This window comes from Diplotaxodon limnothrissa, linkage group LG7 (genome assembly GCF_057381915.1).
Source record: "Diplotaxodon limnothrissa isolate DT_005_m linkage group LG7, D_limnothrissa_male_GT1.1, whole genome shotgun sequence".
Classification (NCBI taxonomy): domain Eukaryota; kingdom Metazoa; phylum Chordata; class Actinopteri; order Cichliformes; family Cichlidae; genus Diplotaxodon; species Diplotaxodon limnothrissa.
Window position 1 is genome coordinate 67,955,004 of NC_140602.1, and position 23,907 is coordinate 67,978,910.

The 23,907-nt window shown below is 43.9% G+C and overlaps 1 protein-coding gene across 1 annotated transcript in view; it reads right to left on the minus strand.

The window, feature by feature from the left end:
• The window catches only part of zfpm1 (zinc finger protein, FOG family member 1), a 108,227-nt gene extending 84,714 nt beyond the window's left edge, over positions 1-23,513 (minus strand). Inside the window, exon 1 of the mRNA XM_085360192.1 lies at positions 23,003-23,513. Within this exon, the coding sequence (XP_085216318.1) occupies positions 23,003-23,042 (40 nt within the window). The 5' untranslated portion in view covers positions 23,043-23,513. The remainder of the gene's footprint in view (positions 1-23,002) is intronic.
• Positions 23,514-23,907: the final 394 nt, after the last annotated feature.

Below are 23,907 nucleotides of genomic sequence, written 5' to 3' on the forward strand. Positions count from 1 at the left end.
AGCTCTTTCCTCAGATGCGCACCACCTTCCAATAAACATCCCCCACGCACTTCAAAATAGAATGAGCACAACAGATATGGCGAGTTTGAACTGGGCCACTAATCATTAGTCAACTAACTACCTAAAGCTTTATCAGTTATTTATTCCGCCTCTCTTATCACCTCCATCAGGGGGACTTTGAGGCCTGGCAGTTTGATGGCGAGATAGAAGCAGTTTGTTCAAGGGGATGAACTTTGACACTGACGTGACCAGCAGGTGAATAAAATGGTAACGCAATCACATTAAAAATAAAAAATGAAATCGTCCCTTTCTTATGATGCAAACAGCAGCAGCACAACCAGTCACTTTTAAAAATGTCATGAATGATCACATCACAAGAATCGCATTAATGAATGCAGCTGCTGGTGCATACGGTCCTTCCCTCCCTCAGCCTCTTTTAAGCGACCCATCGAACTTTCACACTAAGGGGAAAAGCCAAAATGGTGTGCAGTATAAAGCCAACATTGTGAACCCCGAGGTCCAGCTCTGGTCCAGAATCGTAACCCTAAGCTGTGTTTTAGACACTCCTGTGGAGCCAAAAATGCAAAAGGAGACATCTGTGAAAGACCAAAAAACCCTTTATGTTACATTAGCCAGCTTTGCAAAACAGTTGTTAGCATTTATGAATTAGTGTCTTCTAAAAAACTTGTGTTAATATTGTTGTGTTATATTTGTTGCATAATTTCTGCTGCCCTCTTGGTCAGGTGTCTCCTTTAAAAAGAGGATTTTTAATGTCAGTGAGACAGACAGGATATACTATACTGCACAGGTAAAGGACCTGGTGTTTGTGGACAAGCAGCAGCAGCAGCCCACCGGGGCCCGACCCCCCTCCCCGTCCCACGGCCCACGACTGATGCCAAGCAGACCTGTTTTCCCTCTCCAACTGCCGCCACCCTCCTCTTTTTCCCTTTTTCTCCACTTTCAACCTCCTGCTGCCCCTCCCTATCGCTGAGCTTTGCCAAGTCCACATCGTTGGTAACGAGGGTGTAGTTTCTTAACATTCATCATCGCTGAACTCTGAAACTTTATCAGCTCCGGAGAGCGGCGCCACAGCCCCGGCCCCGGCTTTCTCAGCTCTCAGATAGGGCCGATAACGCACTGATAGATTACAGCAGATTGTTTTACTTCAGGGGACACTGCTGCTGCAGCTAATACTAATACACAGACAAGAAGACTCGCCGGTGATAGGAGGGGTGGAGGTGGAGGGTAGGGGGCAAAGAGGCACAAAGAGGTAAGGGCAACGAAACCGCGATGGGGTGGAGGAAATTAGAGCCGATGTCCCATATGTCCTTATCCTGCAGTGAAAATACGAGTTTGCAAATCTGGAAACTCGCTAATGTTCTGTGAGCTGATAATACAGACTAAGAGTGGCCGCTTTAAATATTGATGCGAATGAATGAAATGTAGATTTTTAAGCCCTTTCTAAAGCGTATGCATGCATGAGAGAGTGGTTAGACACACACTTACAGGGGTAACCTGAGCTTGCAGGGAGGAGTGGTGGTGGTGGTGGGGGGGCAGAGGGTAGCTCGCCAGGTGACCTCCGGTTAAAAACAGGGTCAAGTGTGAAACACAAGGACCACTTTCTCCCTTTTCCTGCCTCTCCAGCACTCTCTTTTCTCTTAGCCCAGACTCACAGTTTACCACCTAATAAAAGCCACAGTTCTTAAAAAGATCTTAATCTCAGCTGGAATAACCTAATAAAATCTAACCTCAGAAACTAAGAAATATAACCTCATAAAATATCTTCTCAAAGACATTGAATTAACGGTTTATCGCTCTTTTATTTCATTATTCTTCCCACAGTATTTTCTCATTCCAGTTATGGATTTTTCCAGCCTATTTCTACAGGTGTACTCCATCATGATAAAAAAGGGTGATCCATTATTGTATTAAATTACTACAAGTACCACTCATGCAGATGAGCATTAACTTTTAGGAGTTAAAGCCTCAGCGGGCGGGCTCCCAGCGCAGCGATACATAACTGTTTAGTCCATCATTTGAGGAATATTTACCGCCTTGCCAAGAGTAAATAGACTGCATTTATTTGGAACATTTCTAGTCTTATCGACCATTCAGAGCGCTTTACACACACACACACACACACACACACACACACACATTCACACAGTGCCTTTTCTATCACATCGGTAATACACTGGGGGTAATTCTGGGGCTTCAGAAGCTTGTCCAAGCATACTCCCTTCAACACTCAGGCTGGAGGAGCTGGGGATCAAGCTGCCAGGCTTCCTATTAGTGAACAACCAGCTTTACATACACAATTACGGACCAGGACTGACTGCAGATCAGAACGTTATAGGCTACCTCTGTAACTTCAGCCTGTTGCTACTGTAGAAAGTCCTCAGAAATACTGTTTTTGGTCATTTAGACATACTGACTCGTGATATTTTGGTCCATAATGCCACGCCCTCCTATGGGCAGACACTCACTTAGAGGGAACATCACTACAACAAACACAAGGACCCACACAAAGCTGTTCCAGATTTCCAGTATTGCAGTACAACATGAAATTCCCTCGGTTGGGTATGGCCAAAGAGCCAAACCGCTCGGCAAATCAAAAATACTTTTGTAGTAAAATATAACAGGAACTTCTTGGTACACACAGCCCCACCACCCCAAAGAAACAGTCTGCTGAGCATCACAGTGGCAACTCATCCTTTGTCCTTCAAGATGGAGCACATGGGGTTGTTTCTTTTGTTGTCACATTTTGATGGCGCAAAAAAACAATCAGCCAGTTAAATGATTGGCTGTTTGCATGTCACATGTAGCATTCTTCACTGTCAGATGATCTGATAGGCCCTTAATGAGCAAAGAAGCGAGCTCTTCCATAGAGTCATTGCATCAGAGTCATTTTATGGCCCAGGACTATTTCTATGTAAAGTTAGTGGCAAGCATTAATAAGCTAAATTAGTCCATGAGAAGACAAGTGATGGATGAGCACACACACACACTCAGTGTGTGAGATGGGAATTCAGAGCTATTGTGTGAAGCACAGGAGCAATTAGGGATTGAGATGTAAAGTGGGGTCAAGCTGCTGGCCTTGCACGTCTTTCACGTCTTCTGTCGGGACGCCAGCGGACAGCTAGGTGCCGCAAAGCGGCCGATTCCTGCCGCTGTTGCCATTGTGGAAACTCAAACCTGTCCGCCGCTGGTTTCTGCCTCCTTATTAGCGACAGATTGAGAACTGAGCTTATCTGGGCCCACCAGAATGTGTGTGTGTGTAATGAATTGGTGTCAGGGAGGGCATTAAATGAGGTCTAATCTGCTAATAGCAACAGCAAGAAATTATCAACGCACAGCTTGCGCACAATGCAAAAACCTTTATACACATATTTTTAAAATAACAACAACACACAAATAACATTAAGATAAACACGCACAAAAAAGAGCCTCCATGTATTTGGTCTTAATTTCGGCATCAACATTTTATCAGCCAACCCCCATGAATAATCCGCACGGTAATTTCTTTCTTTCTCCTCTTTTTGTTCCTGGCATTTTGGTGGAGCAAGATAAGGGCTAAAAAAACAACAGAAGGGCTCACAGAGTGAAAAAAGACAGATAGATAACATTGATATCAACTCCTACACAACACAGTCATTCTCTTATCTGGGCTTTTTATCAGTTTCATTTTTTCCCTCTATTTTCTTTCATTCTTTCTTTCTCAGGCCTGTTCTTTGTGGACTTGCCGAAGAAAAAAGAGAAAAAAGAAGCCCTGGCCTTAAAAAGTAAAGTCAGGTTTTGGTATCAAATTAACCTTTATGGCGATTTTCTGCATCCTCCTCATGGTTAATGTGTACAAGGCGGCGTGCGTGCCGTTGGAACAGATAGAACTGGTCACATATAAGCAAAGCAGACTGTGGGCTGGGAAAGAAAATATATTTAGATAAGTGATCTCGTGAGGTGGGAGGGGAGTTGCTTATTAGCAGACACAGACAGGAAGATTGGTTGGTAGAGGCAGACTGACACACACACGCGTGAGCACGCACACACACAATCACATGCACATAATCTTGTCCTAGCCTACACTGCAGCCATATTTCTGAGAAGAGGAAAAACTATTTCGCACACAGACTTATCACTGCTGTGTGTCAGACAGAAAAGCCTCTCTGGGTCTAATCTATCAAGGTCAGCGAGTGTGGCCCGGGCAAGCAGCATGTTGTTCCATCCCGCTGCTTCCTGCTGGAGAACACAACATCTGACTGGCTCGCTGGAGAGATGACTGAGCTATGACTGTGCGACAAGCTGACCAGACCTCTCATGCACTCACAGTGAACAAAAAAAAATGCTGCTGTCTAATGATGAAGCGATGCGAGGTTGCTTTAAACGGAAGTGAAAGCTGTACCTGCCGTGGTTTTAATGGATTAAACTTTGAGTCTGTGTTTCATCAGGGATGCACGGCTGTTAAATTACCCTCATTAACACGAGTAGACCTGCTGTAACTTTTGGGTAGCATATAAAAAGATCAAATCAATCAATCAATTCGGTCTGTGGGCAGATTATTCCATTTTATATGGATCATTACAAATATGGGGTGTAGTTATACACTGATGACGTAGTGTGGTTGGTGTATATACAGATGTTGTCTGTACCCACCCAGGTAATGCAAATGGAAACTACAACTGACATTTGTTACAGGGCATTTTTGCTTTCATTACATCAACATACTGTCATATTTTTCAACGCTGTCTATGTAAAGATAGACAGAGTTACCATTGATATAACCCCGTGGTATGAGCACGCGTTTTGCCTATGGCCATGTTGTTGTTAGGTGCTAAAAGTGAACATATTTGGACGAATGTTACAGTAACAGCTAATATTTGGTTAGAAAACTGTATCCATAAACTACGGGTGCACCCGATATCTGTTAATTAGTGATAAGTAACAGACCAATAATAATAATAATAATAATAATAATAATAATAATAATAATAATAATAATAATATACACAATTTAATGAACAAACTGAAGCCCACTGTACCCCACAGCAGGTCATATTCTTTCGGATCATTTTATTATAAAGCTACTGACAGCACAAACATGCTAAACAGGTGCAGTTTGGTGGATTAGTGGAGGTTAGATGGAAAAAGCATCGACTGGTCATGTGGTGGAGGCGGAGTATGTCATCTGCTAATCAGAAAGTTGGTGGTTTGATTCCTGGCTGCTCGGGGAAGAGATCCTAAACTCAGAGTTGCTGTGTTCATCCAACCGTGAATGTAAGATAGAAAGCACTTAGATATAGTGTAAAGCACATATCTAATAACCAGTTCAATTAATAATCCACTCAGACACCAACTATGCATGCTTGCCCCAGGCGTAACAAAAGACTGTAGCTGCTGATGTCCTAACTCGGGTTCACAACATATGCAAAAATATTATTCTTTTAAATGCATTTATTTTGAAACAGTGGTTTAGTGCATCCTGATGACTTTGCATTAAAGCTCTCGTGGCTGCATACAGATACTTCTGGGACTCTTCAACTCTGGCCCAGATATGTTTGGATTTATTGCAACTTCACATGGAGGCCAGTCGATTCATACAGCGTGAGATTTCAAAGCTCCTCCTCCAGGAGGCGAGTATGCTGTAGGACCATCAGAGGTGAGGAGGAATGAGGATGGTGCAGATGGGGGATTTCTCCTCATGGAAAGAAGGGAGGAAGAGGTGAGGAGGAGGAGGGACAGAAGTTCAGTTGGACAGACAGAGAGCTGGAGAGCTGAAGATAAGAGAGGGGAGGGAGATAGAGGTTGTGTGTGCGTGTTCGGGGGGTGGGGGGTGGGATAAAAAGCAAATGGGTTAGAGGATTTGGATGCAGGGAGCATATCCATCAGGGATCTTTCCTGGTATCAAACTGGAGCGATCAGCGATAAAAACTCAACCTGGAAACGGCTGTAGCTGCAGTGGGAGTTCATTGGGCTGCAAATAGGCCTGTCTGCCCCTAATCTCTCTCCATCTCTATGTCCCCCACCGCCACCACCCGCCTCCTCCAGCCACTCTTGTTGGCTTTATAATGACTCGAAAAGCCAGTAATACAAGTTCTCTTTATAGTCGGCCTGGTACAGATGGCCGCTCTGCACTGATCTCTGTGCCCAAGCCTTTACTGTCCACACGATCTGCAAATTTTATACAGTCGCTTCAGTCATATGACCACTCCTCTCTGCACTACGTCTCCCTCACTCACTAAAAAAAAATCTTCACAAAAGAAAAAGAGAAATGAAAGAAGAAGCGGGTTTTTCTTCTTTCTGCTGTGCCCCACCCTTTTCTAGATAGAGAGAGAGGGAGAGGAGGAGAAGAAGAAGGAAAAAAACATAATTTATCTGTGTATTATCAAGAAAGGCAGACACTTTAATCAGTCAGCTATGAAGTCAGTATTTCCATTCTTATCTGTCGCAGGAGTGGAAATGGAGAGGAGATAGCGTTCTGGGAGCCCATCGGTGGGCAGGAATGATAATGGGGGGTGGGGGTGGAGGGTTTAGGGGTGAGGAAGGCGGGGAAGGGGGGGGGGGGCAGGGCTAGGCTATTGGACCGCTGTGTCAGCGCTATCTGCACCCATTATCAACAGGCTTATCGGGCCTACCATCAGCCTCGCTGTAATGGGGCCAGTTCAACTTTCCACATTATCATACCGCCAAGACCTGGTTCGCCAAGGCTAGGGGTCTGGCTGGAGACACAGAGAGAGAGAGAATGAAAGAAGGGGCGATAGAGAAGTGAAGGTGGAAGGCTGGAGATACAGGGAGTGAAGTTGAGAGAAATAGTGGTTGGTAGAGAGGAATTTAAAAAGGAGAAAAATGAGAGAACTGATGGACGAGCTGGAGCTGGACCGAAGAGTGAGAGCGTCAGAGTGATGGGAAGGTCCCGAAAAGCCATAATAAACTTAAGAAGAAAAAAAGCATTCAGGCTTTGTTATTTACGCAGATATGCCAGTGACATTGTGTTGCGCTCCGTTGTTGCGTCTACACTCAGGAGGACTGTTTACGGTCTGACTTCCTGCCTCTGTGAGCTGTTAAGTTATATTAGATCACACGCCCACAATAAATGATGTTACAGTGGGGATTCATTAATCTGGAAGATTACATGAAGTTAGTTTTTATAGCTCACTCAATCTTTATCTGCGTCTTTATCATGGGAAGATGAAACAATGTGTCAGGATTTTGCACAAATGTCTTTTTCCCAACAGTCTTCACCATAACGTATAAAGACAGAATGGAAAAGCTGCTGCGTGCTGATGCCATTTGCTCATCACTGTTGCGGCCAATATCGACTCTTTATAACTTTTAACATCTGAGCCTTCAAATTAATGTTTCCAGCAGGGTTGTTTTTCTTATGACGTTGGACGAGATTCTGTATCAAGCTAAGGGTCACATTTTGAGCCATACTGCACAATTTTCTGTACAAAGTCTCAAAAACTAGATTTCCTTCACTGCAGCCAACACAATATTTTTATTAGAGCTCATCTTAGAGGTGTTCAAGCTGACCCTGAAATTGGTTTTGTCTTCCAAAGTCAAAGTTACATTCAATGAGCTTCAGAATGAGGAACAAAGGTGATTTAAGCAATTTCCCTGTCAGCTGTCAGCTGGACAGGAAACTGAAGTTACCCTCATACTCACAGACACTAAAAGAATCGGCAGGTGTGTCTAAACCGCACGGATGATTTCCGTTAAGATGACTATACAGATGATGTGATATCCTACATCAGCGTCAAGTTTTAGAGTGAATTCCAACAACAGCAATCCCTGGTTCATAGCTCAGAAGGCGGTTTAGCGAGACGGTGAGAGAGAGGCTAAACAGCAGCCCTGGAAGAATCTACGTCCACACTAGCCCGGATAGATTTGAAAACGGCGTCTTCGTCTGAAAACGATCTGCATCCACACTAGCGTTTTCAGTCATTTTCAAATTTGCTCGTCCACACTAAGACGGACGAAAACGCTGACGTTGCAGTTCCGCGCATGCGTGAAACGCAAGACGACTCGACCTGCGTCATTTCCCTCTGCGTTTATTTATATTCCGGCTCTTTGAAACGTGGCGGTGAAATGGCAAGACAACGAGTCACCAACGAGTACAAGGTTTCCAAAGCAAGCGAGAACATCGACCGGGAGATAGGGCTAACAAAATTGTGAGCAAACAAATCAACTGCTGTCCGATGCCGTCCACCATCTTGGTTTAAGTGGTCACATGACTGCATCATATGACCAACATGCGACATCGTTTTTGAAAGTCTGCGTTTTCGAGTGTCCACACTGCAGACTTTACACAACTATTATAACATTCAGAGTACTCCACATGACTGGTACACTGACCTTTCTGTGCAAAATGTCAGAGTAAGACTGCTCCTTTACTCAAGTGTTTAAGTATCTATGAGTGGTTCTGAATCTATTATATCTATACATCAATATGAAACTACTCTCAGTTTCAAACTAACTAAAAAAAAACATAAATAGGTGGTGACTACAAGTGATTCCAGGCTCGTTGCCTACTGACAAGGAAAGTATTTTTTAAACAGAAACAAATACTTCTTTAGTTTAAGTTACTAAGTTATAATCGTGTATCCAAAACGGTCATTAGTCGCACTAGTAGGTCAGTGTCCTCTTCGGTAAGAAGCAGTGGTTTGACTTGAAAACGAGTAGTATTATAAAATAAAAAAAGGACAGGCATGAATCATTCATTCTCCTAAGCTCTTAGTAATCATGGGATAGGCTCTCACCCTTTCCAGTGGATCTCACAGGCTGTCTGAATGTTACAGTCTGCACCGGCACATTTCAGGAATTAATTAAGACAGTAATCTCAATCTTCCCAACCCAACAGCTCCAATATGCATGCTGTACAGTTAGAGCTGGGCGATATGAGATTTTTTCATATCACGATATGTTTTTTTCCATTTCAGGCGATAACGATATCTATCACGATATAAGCCAAATAACTATATTTGTAAGATTTAAATGTTCCGTTGCTCACAAGTAAAATGTGAAATTATCAGCAGCTTGTTTTTAAATATTTATTTCCCATAATAAGTTCAACAGGGTAGATGTACTTAAGGAACATGAGACTTTTTCAGATAAATAAAGGCAAATATTGCAAACTACACAAAAGGCAGCCGCTAAAGCGTTTAAGTTTCAAAATAGAACAAATGAAACAGACTAAATTGTCAATTCCACTTAGAAACAACATATTAATTCTAAAAATAAATCTTAGTTTGTTTTACAGAAGAACAGACAAAACTGACTAACTTTTGTCAGTATCAAATAAACTGAGAACTAAAAGGAAATTCTCAATCTCTCCTTGTTGTATAGCTGAGCTTTTCAAACAGTTTTAACAGTTACTTTAGTCTGACAAAAGCCGAATGACGAATTAGCGCTTCCAGTCAGAGACTGAGGCTACGTCCACACGTACACGGGTATTTTTGAAAACGGAGATTTTCCGTTCTCGTTTTAAAAAATAATCCCGTCCACACATAAAGGCAGAAATGAAGGAAAACGCTGTTATGAACATGCCAAAGCAGCAGGTGGCGCTAGATTCCTAACCGTGCAGAAATATTGGCCAATCAGAAGTCTAGAAGCCTCGGTGGGAAAAAGTAAACAAAGCTGGGGCATAGAAGCAGAACCGAGTCGTATGTGTGGAGGGACAGTAACTGTGTGTATATGTAAGCATTTAAACACTGCAGAGAGTAGAATTAACAGTAACAGTATTGTAGAAATTCATTTCACCGAAACAATAACGTGGCGCACAGTGTGACGCATGCACCAGTTTATTGTATTTCCAGACTTGCTTTCGGCACATTTACAGTGCACGCTACTCTGTTTTTTGTCAGACTTGAAATAGCCGAAATACCTTCACACTACGTAACTTCTATGGCTCTTCCGTTCGACAATCTCTCCGGCATTGGAACCATCATCTGTTTTCTCTTCGGTCACGCTCGGTTGATTTTTCTAGTCGGCACACTCATTTCCTCCATTACCCGCTGGCTGCTTCCCAAACAAACACACGTGCGGCTTGGCACTTGTGCTGTACGTAACAAGTCACGCGACGTGACGCTGCGGCTATGATTGGTTCGGCTCTGCGCTACTGAATTTGGATCGGCTGACCTTTTTTTTTTTTTTTAAGACGACAAGAGCGGCGAGGTCTATCGCGATAGCTTAATTTCTCTATCGAGTAAAAGTTATATCGCGATACATATCGTTATCGTTCTATCGCCCAGCTCTATGTACAGTCTATGACCAAACTGTAAAGGCCAGGCACGCGCGCGCACATGCACACAAACACACACATGCAGGCAGTTGATTGGCAGCTCACTTATCAGCCAGGGAGCCAGAGCACCATGGTTTACACAAGCACAAAGCAATTCAGAGGCCCGGATCACTGCAACACTACTGGCTCACATGACTCATAATGTACACAGTGAGTGTGTGTGTGAGTAAATGAAAGTACATCTAAACATGCTGTCCCTGCTTAAAACATGTATAGATTCTAGAAAAATTTATAACAGTGCGCATATTTTTAGTTCAATACACCGCCTCCACCCATATCTGGAAAACAATTTTGTGCAATTCGGGCTCCACGTTACTGGTTTATATCGGCAGCAGTTGGATCATGATTGGCCCTGAAATAGCAGAGATGTTGCTGCAGGTTCAAGCTCTCAGTTCTTTTCTCTTTCTGGTCAAATAGACTTCTGCAGATCAACCACAATATATTTTTTGAGGGAAAAAGGATTTTAAATGGAAAAACATTTTCTTTGTGACTTTTATCATCCTCTGTTGGCAGCCAGAGGGAACTGCAACAACATCTGGAATAGTTTGCGATGGTCCACATTTCCAAAAGACTCTCATTTCCACAGCAGAGGAGTAAAAATGGCACAGAGCACGTTTCGAAAGCCCGAAATCAGCCGTACGAAGGTAAATGCATATGATCCAAGGTGATGATGCTGTTTTTATGTAAGCAGATAGTTTGTGTGTCTGTAGGCAGACAGCGAGAGGAGCCGCCGGTCTAGACCTCCTCTGTTAAAGAGGCTCCCACGAGGATCCTCCAGCATCTCCTCTTTCTATTCGCATTGTCTCGGATGCCGAGGCGCCCTTATCACCTCCTCGCCTCCCGTCCTTCCCGTTTCTTCCTCATTCCCTCATTGTGTCCATCTTCTTCCTCTTCCTTCCCCTCCTCATTACTGGACATTAGGTGGCCGTTCTTGTGTTTCTTCCTCATTTCCCAAACTCTACCTTCCCCTTTATTCTTTAATGTTATAACCAGCATCAGTCCCTTAATCACCCAAGCACTTTTTTACATGAAATCACATAATGCAATCCAGTGCGCAAGTACATAAAAGAATAAATATGTACCGAAGAAGATATAAAAAACTGCACTCACTATGAAGCAGGCTGAGCCGGTCACTGCCTGCATTATTAAACTGACCTCACAGCTGGCTGCAACAAAATAAGAAACTCATTTTTATAAATTATTTTAAAAGTAGAAAAGTCAATCACCTTGGTCTGATCTGCCTGCAGCTGCTCTCTCATCCCCTGCTCACACTCCCCCTCCTCAGTATCAGGCCTGAAGCCCATCTGATTCCCCGCTCCAGATTAGCAGATTATATTATCATTATTATTACTATCATTATTAGAGCATCGATAGTTTGACAACCCCCACAGTCCACTACCGCAAACATTTTGCTGAAGTCTCTCAATCACAAAACTTTAGAGTTTCTCTAATTTAATTTCAAAAAGAAGAAAGAGTCACTGGTTCAAAGTGCTAAAGTTTAAGGATTTGATGTGTTTGCAGGGCCAAATTTCCTCAATTTTATATGTTTCATTAGACAAATGATTAATCTGGCTACCCAGAAAAATGCTGCAGATTAGTTGATAATAAAAAAGGTCAACAGGAAATTATTTTTTTGTCATGGTAATGTGACTCTCACCATGTAGCATTAAATAAAGGAATTCTATTAATGCTCTAAAATGCAGATGGATACATTTAAATTGATTAAAAAACTGTAATTACAAATTTTCGTTTTTGCTTTAATCCATGGATAACAACTCTTTATAACTAGCTAGCTGCACTCCTGGTTTGCATACTGGCAGCAGGACCAGGTCCTCATCATTCAGCTGCCTTTCCAGAGACAACCGGCCCATGTGCCGCTAATTCATTTACGAAAGCACGGGTACGCACATACAGGCGTGCACACACAGCTTACAGTCAGGTATCCCAATAAGCAATAACAGAGTGACCCTGAAGTAGCAGGAGGTGCATCAGGAGTGAGAAACTGAGGCAGCTATATTCAGCTATCATCTATTTCATTCTTTACACCTGTGCTTTACTGAGACATGTCAAAATGTCTCGTGTGCAAGATAGGAGGCCTAGCCCTCTACTGCTTACCCACAAAGTATGAATAGAAGGAGCACGTTTACGTGCATTCTCTCTAAGGATGCAAGTCTGCACATTACCGAGTATGTGCCGTGTGAACAGCTGTGCAACCTGCAACACTGGATAAATGCTAATCAGACTTGCATATAGATCGCCATCCCGCACATACCTATTAGCTCCTACGGAATGACCGCAGACTTTTGGAGAGCTGAGAATGGGAGTCAGGTTCATTCCTGTGTGTTATGCCAATAAAGTTTATCTTGAATTTGGTTATAACATTTCTCAAGTAATTAAATGTAAGCTGCTCATAAAACAGTTTATGGACTCAGTGTATTCATTGCAGACTGAAGTGACAGAGAAGAGAGAAAATACCAGAGAAGTGGGCACCGATTGTATCACTTACCAACACAATGATAAAAAAATTTCCTGTCTGATTAGCTTGAAAACAAAATGTGAGCAATAGTTTATTCTGGCTCTGTATGTGAGGAAACTGCTTTTTCTTCAACGGTAGTTTGCCCCATCATAATTTATCATTACAAATTTGATCATTGTTTTACTACAAAAAAAAAAAAATCACAGAAGATGCTCAATATGTTTCTTACATCTTTAATATTTTACCCAATACATCAGGGGTCGGCAACCTTTCTGATGGCGAGTGCCATTTAAAATTTCCTCAGAAGTCAGTGTGACATATGATTGCATTAGCAATAAATTTAATAACGCTACACAATATATAGAACCACTTTACAGAGCTATATTTGTTTGCAGATGTTGGCAGCTGTCAGCGAATAGTTATTAGCTATTTTGAAACAAAAAAAAACACCTTTTATCCATAACAAGAACTCATAACAGCAAATGAACTGGCCTCCTCACAACAATGATAAGAAAAATAAACTGGGCCAATATGGCATGTTTGTTAATACAGAGACAAACATGTTAATGTGATCTCTGGTCTCCCACTCAGAGACACAGGTCTCCAAGTGTCCAGCATTCAGACGGCTACTTGAGGACACTCATGTGAGAGAAAGTCTGCTCACACAGACATGTAGAGCCAAATCCTGTCAATAAGGCCTCTGCAACGTTCTGAAGACAGTTAAACTTGTCAGGTAGTGATGTCCAGCAGGTGAAAAGGCAGCTCCATGAACACGCACAGCTGTGGATTCCAGCTGCTTTGATGTTGCATTAACTGGTATTAACTCAGCCAGTTAATGCGAGACAAATCCAGCTGCTCATTAAAGATTTCTGGTTTGTTCAGAAAATAAAACATTGGTCCAAACACCTGAAAGTCCCAAAAACGCCTTGTGTCTCGAGTCTACGGATGTATCCGTGTATCTCCGTGGTGCTGATGCTGCGCTGAGCGGAAAGCTGCTGAAGCTTTTGAGGTGTCAGAATGTGGAAAGCTAACAACGTCCCTCTCACCAGTAGGCTAAGTTATTTTTAACCAATTACAAGTTGAATCTGGTAGTTGGGGTTGTTAGTTAAGATACCGTCATTAAGAAGCAGCACAGCTAATGTGTCTATGCGAGCTGATTTGCGATGTGCACCGCTGGTGTGGCCTTTTATTTTTTTGATGCACCTTCTCAGATTAATTCACTGCGTGTCGTGCCCAGAGCTGGACTGGGACAAAAAATACAGCATTTTAACTAGAGACCGGCCCCCCAGGTATTAAAGCCATAAAGCCTTTGAATGAAAACAAACGCTGTTGTTACAGTGATGTTCAGTCTTGTTGGTATTTAAGTATGATTTCTATACATTTTACATCAGATAAAAACTTTGGTTGTAAGATTCAGATAATTATTTAATAACAGCCAGACATTTTAAATGAAAATAAGAAAGTATTTCTTTGTGCCCCCCTCTCCCTGTTAATGCCCTACCTGCCCCACTGGCAGCACTTTGCTAGACCCGCCCCTGCACAGTTACCAGCTGTCAGCTACTTAGAAAAGGATCCTGGTGTTATTTGTCTCTCAGAAACAGTTCATAACTTCAACTCATTCATGTCACCTAAAAGGTAAACCTGTTTCTCCATCACAGCTCTGATGATCCAGTAAGGACATCTCCTGGTTTCATCTTCATGTTTCCCTCTCACCACATATCCAAACAGACATCATGACCAGCAGCTTTACAGCTGTGGCTCCAGCAAACATCAGCTGATACTAGAAATTAATATTAAATACATTCTAACAACAGCTGATCAAGCTTAAACATGCTGCTGTTGTTTAGCGCGACATCCGCTGGTTTCCTGTTTCTGACACAAAGTGGGCGATAAACAAACAACAGAGACGATCAGCTGATCATTGATCAGTTTCATGATTAAAGTAGCAACAGGAGAGAGAGGGGGGAGAGAATGAGAGAAGAAGAGGCAGCTGTGCAGCGTAACGACAGAATAACTCCAGCTTTGTGTCTTTTTCCATCCTAGAAAAACTGCGTCCCTTCTCAGCTCAACACGAAACGCGTAATGCTTTCTCTGAATGCGGGACGATTCCATCTTTTTACGGGACAGTTGGCAACTCTAGTAAATAATCTTATGAATAAAATAAAGTTCACTATCAGTAACATCATAGCACCCACCCAGCTGTATAAACTCCGTCATGCTAGCTAGTACGCAGTACGAGTTATTGTAACTGACTGTGAAAAGTCAGCACAACGAAAATAAACTCCACCTAAACTTGGTTTATATCTGACCCAGAGAGACTGCAGGTCATAACTTCTGACCTGAAGTTCAGTTCACCTCGGGTCTCTGCTCCTCCTGCCTCCCCTTTCCCTCATCCACCTGCTGGCCTCCACCACTTGTTAATGTTACTGAATCTGTAGAAGCTCCGCCATAGCCACCACCAAACAACTGAGTTATTTTTACACACCGGCCAGCATCTGGCCAATCCACCACCTTTCATTGTTTATACCGTTACAAAAAAAAAAAAAATCATCGACCCATCGAGCAAATGCCCGGTATGCCCGATGGCCAGCCCAGCTATGGCCGTGCCATCAGTTAACCCTTCGCGTGCCTTGGGTTGCCGACCCCTGCTGTACACTACAGATTACTTCATGCATAATGCCGTGACATGAATATGGAGCTTTGTTTTAAAACTGCCTGCATCAGGGAGCGTCACATTATACATGAATAATGGAGTTAAATAAATGTTATATTAGTAATACACAAATACAAACGTTGGTGTGTTTTTGTGTTTTTCTGTGGTAACAGGAACTCGTGGTTTTGCATATTTACCCCCAAAAAAGCACTAAAACAAAGAGAAAAATGATTTTTTAATTTCTATTGTTATTTTACTAGTGTGTGTGTGTGTGTGTGTGTGTGTGTGTGTGTGTGTGTGTGTGCGTGCGTGTGGTCGTTTTTCACTCAATATCAGACTGCACTGGAAGCAGGTGCACACAGGGTCAAAGGTCGTTGTGAATGAGTCTGTGTGTGTACGCTAAGCGCTTCATGTTCTGTCGGGGGACACAGTGTTTTATCTGGTCGGGCTTCTGTGACCTTTGAACCTGGCACTGTTCACCGTTTGGTTTCATATCGGCGATCTGGGAATTCAAGCTTGCCAGCTTCAAAATACACTTTCATTTATTGTTGTTCAGGAGAAGAACAGTGTGTGTATGTGTGTGTGTGTGTGTGTGTGTGTGTGTGTGGCTGTAAAAGCAGGTCAGGCGGTGTTGTTTGCCCAGGTTGCCTTAACACCCCGGAACAGAGTGCTCAGCACAGTAGGCGCAAATGGTCTGTCTTATCACTGCTGCTGGGGGGGGCTTGTCATAACACTGGTTATGACTCTCCTTTACACGCACGCACGCACGCGCGCGCACACACACACACAAATCTGCACAAATACACTGTACTTTGAGTGTCAAGAATCGTTCTGACCACAGATTGGAGCCACGTGGCCCTCAGGTACCTCACACACACACAAACGTCTGCTTTGCACTGCAATAACTGACCTCCATGTGATCTTTTTGATACAATGGGGTCACGTGATGAAGCGGCACAGCTGCTTGAGGAGAAGGTGTTTGGCTCCCCGGGTTGTAGAGACCACAAGTCCTCCCAAAGCTCTGTGGACCGAGCTATCAGACCTGTAATTACTGCCAGAGCAAACAGCCGGTACGCTGATTACGCTACTGTGCGTAATACTTTCTCTCCTCCCTCGAGCGCAGAGGCGTCGGCACCGAGGTCAGGGGTGAAACCGTTTACAACCGCGCTGGGCTGGCGGGGTCATAATTCACCACAAGGCTGTCCCCGCGGGTAAATAGCAGGAAAGGGTAATAACTCATCCACGCATTCAACACAAACGGTGTTTCCTCTGTAACCTCGCCAACTTCCTCCTTTGGTATATCTGACCATACACACACACTGTCATCATTGCTCAGTTAGCCACAATGCATACCTACATACTCATGAAAAGAGCAAATGCATATAAGGAGAGCAGAGAGCGCTCTAATCCATCAGGCATCTTCACCAAAAACACTCAAAACTGCTGCTTTCATCAGATCACTATCGCTGGATTTCAAACGTCTAAGAAGAAGAGAACAAATCAAGTAGAGAAAGTCCCAAAACCACGATCTAACTCCAAATAAAAGCATTTTTTAACCTTCCAGAGCCGGAAGCCGATCGAATCTGCTTCAACTGCCAGCTAAGAACGGGATTATTTCAATGTTTTCAAAGTGTTCACAGTATTTTATCCACACTCAGCTCGGGCACCGTGCACATGTGGCCATGACTGACTGCAGTCACATGCGGCTCTCACGCTGAGCTATCTGATTGTCAGCATGAGAATCTTTGCCAGTTGATACCCAATCAGTCACCATGTAGCTGCTTTAATATCAGTAGAATCAAGCGAGTCATCCTGCTGACGCTGTGCCTTTCCTCTTTTTCTTCATCTGCCGCCGCTTACTGTATGCACCCAAAAGTTTCTCGCCTTTAACAAAGGAGAATATGTTTAAAACACAAACAGATAGTCATCAAATAAAATTTCCCAACATGTCTGTGCTATCACACGCACAATCTGGAAAGAGTAATACGTGCTATTAATTTGAATTAAATTAATCGATGAGGACGCTTGTTAGGGAGGAGAGAGAGTGCGAAGAGATTGAGGGAGAATAGAAATGCATTCACACCTATCATCTAATTATACAACAACATTAATCCCATTAGGGCTGGAACTGATTGCCAGGGTCTGGACCCCGGCTGCTCCTGCCTGGGCCTGTTGTTATTGCAGCCGAGCCTCTGCTCCTGCCTGCTCCGGCCTGATAACAACTCTAATCATGCTTGGCAATCTCTATCTGCGCCGGAGATCGGGCCCCCGCGGCTTATCTAAAGTTCACATCAAGCTAAAAGCAGAACAAAGGAGGAGTTAAAAAAAAAAAGCACACTGAAAGAGAAAAAAAACAAAAGGCAAAGCCACCAAGGCGCAGCGTGACTCTCCTGGCTGTGTGTGGAATTTAGACAAGCTTGTGTGTTTTAGTTTCATCACTCACAAACAATGAATTAATCCCTCAATGTGCGACTGTATGGAAATCACGTGAGCCGCACCCACGCATTCCTGTTACACAATTTTAGGTTTTTAAAACTAGCGTTCAAAGTTTCAAAACAACTTTGAGCAGAAAGAGAACAAGAGAGAAAGAAGACGAAGACTAAGAGGAGGAGGAGGAGGTCAGCCCGGTGATTTCCTTGTCTGGCCTCTGCAGGCGTCCTGGTTTGCTTTCAGCTGTGGGAGGCAGCGCATTATTCATGCTGACCTCTGAGCTCTAGCGCTGATGTCATAGGAACCAGGCGTTCTCTCACTCTCACACACACACACACACACACACACACACACACACACACACACACACACACACACACACACACGCAATCAGCAGAGTGGATCTGCAGGTTGTTATCTATCTACCATCTGCAGGCCTCCTTATCAGCCCCAAACATCTTTCTCGGTAGAGGGTGGGGGAGCGGCAGAGCAGGCTGGCTGGGCTGCCATTAAAAAACACACCACAACACATTCATCTAGCAGCACACTTTTTCACTATTTTTCTATCTCTTTCTTCCCACTATCTACCTCCACTCCCTCTCCAAACCCCCTCCCCTTATCACAGCACTTTTTTCCCAACCGCTCTTCCCTTTTCGCTTTTCTCTCTCCTTCTTTTAATTATCTAGACATCCAGCCCTAGCCGATCGCAAACAAAAAACCACCAACAGCAACGGCGGCGCTGGTAAAAATGGCACACAACGTCCACATGTAATTACAATGCGCCCTCCGTCCTCCATCTCTCCTTCCATCTGCCCAACCTCCCCTTCCTCCTCTCCCCCCTCTCTTTTGCTTTCTGCGATATCAGCAGCAGCGATCGCCGCCAAGTTTTATCGCGTCTCCCATCTCAACCGCCAAAATATAAGCCCAGGGATCCAGCCTCAGTGGGCTGCCTGCCTGCCTCCTATCGCCCCATCAAGAAGAGCAGCCATATCAGGCTGAAAGATCACAAACCGTTGGGGAGGATGACGCACAAAGAGACACAGACAAATATCTATCTGCTACACAAACACCCCCTTCTCCTCCTCTACTAAGGGCCTCCAGAAAGCTCTGGACTTGGACTGCTGTTTGGCAAAAAAAAATAAAAATCCAAACCTAAAAGAGACATCCACGCTACACTGTCCTAATGGAGCACTCCAGTGTGTGTGTTTGTGCGTGTGTGTGTGTGGGTGGGTGCTGCCAGTGTTCAATTGTTGCTTTTCAAACCACACCTGACTCTGCACAGTATTAGCTACTGTAGCTATGGGGGCGTTTCCAGGATTCTTGATTTCCTAAATGGAACGGGTACGGGTGGGTGGAGAGGCAACCAAACATGAACGGGGAGGCAGGGGGGGGGGGGGGGGGGGCTACAAATAAAATTTATTACTAAAATAAATAGTTGAAACACAAGATTCAGCCATGAGGTAATACAGCTAATAACAGTGTTTCCAGTTTTATTAACTGTAATAAATTATGTTTGCAGTGGTTCATGTAGGTTTAACACTACTTTTCTTTGTTTCAAACACAAAAGTTGATGTTGATACAAAGAAACAAAGAAAAGGACAACAAAAAGATGTCATCTCCATCGATTACGACACATTAATGCCGATATTTACAGGAAAAGTGAAGTAGTCTTAACATAAACATCTTCAGTGTGGTACGAAAGGCAGGAATACTCAGTCACTTGGCTTCATGGATGATTCTAGACCACCTGAGGTTTGCTTTACTGTAACTGCACCACTAATGAGTTGGATTATAATCTGCACACATACGAAACCACCCCGCTCATTCAAAGTATCCCCACTGATTCATTTAGTGCATTTTTCACACACACTCTGCAGCCCTGAACCTTTTAAAGCATTACCTATTGGAGGTTTATGCAAGAACTCAAACATCCAACTCAGCTGGACCAGGTTTCACCTGCCAGCTCACCTGTAATGTTCGTTAACTGAAGAGTCGATGTACTGACGACATTTCTTTCATGATCAGTACAATAGTTCATCATACTATGAAACTGAGGGCCAGGGCCAAGAACATCTATATATCTTGCATTTTTTCCAGACATCTTCAACCAATAAAATAAATAAAAAAGTTACCGCTTGTGAAGTCTTTCAGCTCTTCATCACACTGCGTTTAAACATTTAGCCATTAGCCAAATTGATGCAGTTACACTAACATCACACACGAGCGCTCCTCTTTCCATCACACAAATGTAAGCCTTCCAAAATGCAAATGGCTAAATCCACAACGTGAGAAACTATAACACACAAACTTCAGGAGACGTCAGGAGAATTCGGCCATTAGCTGCACTCAGATGACTGGAAATACACCAACTGTAAATCAGCAATTTCCTTTTAAATATCTTAAACACGTCAAGCTCTCACGTCTCCGTCTGTTGAAAGCTTTAACTGGACACCAAATAACTTTTACAATAACAGGAAGAGCTGTATTGAGAGCAGGTCACAAGCTTATTTGTAGCTCCAAATGCAACGTTAAAAAACGAGTGGTTTACCTTCAGCTGGATGAGTAACTAAATGACTTATCGAAGGCGTGAATCAATTTAGGAAACAAAGTCGGTTTCAACAATGAAACGGCACCCAACACCACTGTGACCTGGCTGGAATTTGTCATATCACTATCAGCAAGCAGCATGCTCAAAACAACATGGTGGTTCAACAGTAACAGTAGTGGTAGCAGCTCCTACCTCATGAACCCCCCCCCCCCAAACACACACACACACACACCCCAGCTGAACAAAGTCCTTATCACTCCTCACTCTTTCCTATCAAAATGTCTGCCAAATCACAAGAGAGTCACGGGGCTGAGAGCCTGGCCGGCCTCGACCACAGCCGGGGCCTGGTGCACAGGGAAGCACGGTGGACCAGAAGCACTGATAAAGATGGCCATGACACCCCTGAGACGCGCACATATACACGCTGTCTCATACACACCGGGTCTAGCCTGAGTTTATCAGCCTTGGGGTCTGGAATACATCTCCAGGCCTCGCTGCTGGCCTTACTGGAGGTGCCTGCTGGGAGCTCACTGCCTCTCTATGGGAACCGATGTAGGAGGGGTAGGGTTAGGCATCATCGAGAGAAATTCCTGATGGAAATCCATGACCAAGACGGATGCCGTGGATGAATTAGAACACAAACAGCTACCACCAACTGTATTCTCCAGGTACTGAAGACATCATCATCATCATCTGCCTTCATTAGTCCAGGTTAATCAACAAACGGTTTGTTGAAGGGATGATTTAAATATCTACTTACAGCATTTCTGGATCCAAAATGAAAAAGAGAAACTTTACTCCAAGTGTGCCGCACCATTTTGGACTAGATGCTTGAATCCAACTGAACAGAGTCTAAGCACAGCAACAAAATCTGAATCTGGAACTTGATGTACCCAAGATAAATTAGAGACATGGCACTCAAAGAGGTAGAAATTGGAGGAGGAATTCCACAGGAGCAAACACTTAATGAAACCTTATTTTCACAAAAAGCCAGCAAACTTTAAGCATTTATTAAAGATCAGATTTATTTTTAAGTCCTCGCAACGAATGAAGTTAAGGTAGATGCAGCTTCAAAATGAGTGTGTGTGTGTGTGTGTGTGCGTGGGGTGTCAAGACTTGCTTCCAGGACTTTGGACAGAACAAAGCAAATCTGTCTGCTAATAAAACTAATACTAATAATATTACACATGATAATAGTAATAACAATAAAAATACAGCCGACATGTGGCGTTACTAATGTTTACAAATGGACAAACTGTAATGACAGCACTGACTCTGGTAAGTCCAATGTACCTGCAAGCTGGAATAAAATATCAATATGTGTCATTACTGTGTCGATTATACATCACAAGAGGAAGAAGTGTGATGAAGTTGCCATGTTAATAATTTCCTTTGGCTTCGTTCACATGGATTTTAAGGAGAGACACGTCAGACCGTCTCCAGGTCTATTAATGACTATCTGCAGACAGTAAAATCAGTTTACAAGGATGTTGTAGTTTGGCAAAGAAGTCCTTGCATGCATGGCTGGTTAGCATTTGAACTTTCTAATAACCAGCCTCTCTGTGGTTGCTATGTTTGGTTTCTGCACAAGAACAACTGTTTGATTCATTTAAAAAGATCCACAGGTTTTGGGGAGGTTTTAGGTTAAATAGGACACCGTGACACAATCAGTGACGACGCTGCCAAACAAACTTATGTCACGGTTTCCAGCTGCTGCTTCCAAATATTTGTTCTTCTCCAGCAGAACCACATTAACACTGAGAGTCCCCACCATCCCCTCGGTGTGCAACAGGCAGGAGCAGAGGTTAATCACAACATCATTAATATGCTCTTATATCAACTCTGAATATCAGTTAGCAGCGATAAACCCTCACACGTTTTATAAACAGGAAGAGCTCGTCAAGCACGGAGACCAGCCAAGCGCCAGACCAAGAAAAGGGCCTTTCAAGCGGCCCCGAGATGCATTATTGAGTTAAAAGGATAGATGAAAAAACAGATCCAATTGTAAGCAGCTATCAGCGGGAGAGATCGGCCATGCGGCCTATCTCACGCCCCATCTCTAGGAAGGAGAAGTGAAAAGCCAGGAGGGGGGATGCAGCGGCGGCCTTGGCGCTGCCTCAGACAGAAAACAAATAAAAAAGATCCAATTTTAATCTTTATCTGCGCTCACATCGGATCGCTGCTTTATCTCAGCTCACATCGGCTTTTTGCCGAGAACACTGACGTTTCCACAACAGAATTAAACAGGAAGCCCCGGCCACACTTTCAGCTGCCAATGCACAAAAACATTCCGCACAGGGTAATAAAGAAAAACTTTTTGATATTCCAGCACAGCCTTACAGCGCGGAGGCAGCTGCCGAGGAGCCCCTTTAATAAAGGCTGAGGAGGACAGGAGGGGCTGGAGGGGAGGCGACATCCTCCGGTTATCCCGAGACAACGAGCTGCATCTGAAACTTAAAGTCTTCAGAGTCAGCTGTGCTTTCTAATTTACGCACCGATGAGGGAGGTCCGGGCAGGGACGCGCGTGCGGCGCATCGACACACGAACACTCAGAAGAAGAAGAAGAAGAAGAAGAAGAGGGGAAACTTGTGTCATGCTTACGCTTTATCTGCCGGGGTTTGCTCTGCTTCCTCCGGGACATGCTGCCTCTGCTCTCGGGCTGAGCGGCAGAGAAGTGGTCAGGCTCTTCCTCTGGTTTCTGCCTCCTCTTCTTCTTCTTCTTCTTCGTTCACAGCTGCGACGCGGCGCTCCGAGCAGCGACCGGAGAAATCCTCATGACCCGCGTGCGCTTTCACAGCTATCTTGTGCCACGACAGCTCCCGCGAGGCTACCTGTAGCTGAGTCCCCACCTGTGACCGAGGCTCTTCTTCTCAACTACAAATATCTGCCTCCGCCTCACCTCTCGCTTTCCTGCAAACGTTACTCCGTTACCGGGCGCGCCTCCGCTGTGTCCGCTGGCACGTCACTCAGCGACACGCAGTAAATGTGTGTCCCGTGGAAGCTCGCGCTGATAAAAGTGTCAGCTGTGGAGGTCAGCGGCGCGGCTGCTGTTTTCTCTGTCAAGTTTTCCTCCGGCTGGTCCGCCCCCTTGTCTGCCCGCACCGCTTCTAAGCCAGGGAGCCACTTTCAATGGAGCTCGAGCGCTACAGTCAACTCCGCTACTACACCGGAGCGGACGCGCCTCTGACACGCCCCTTGCGTCTGACGTAGAGCGCCGCACTCGTCCCCGATTGGCTCCCGTCTACCCCGTTGTAAAGCGCAATAAAACAGAAAGTATGCCTTATAATTCCACCGCGTGATCGACTTCACAATACAAATATCAGCAGTGTATATAAATCCTCAACTCTAATTAAGTAATGATATAATATTGCTTTATACTGTAATTATAGATGGATAATTAAAACGATACTAACCGTGATCACTGTGTCCTTTAAAAAGTCTGTAAAGTTTAGTTTCTTAACTTTTTTCTTGCTGTTTTGTGGTTCTTTTCACTTCTTTCAGCAGCA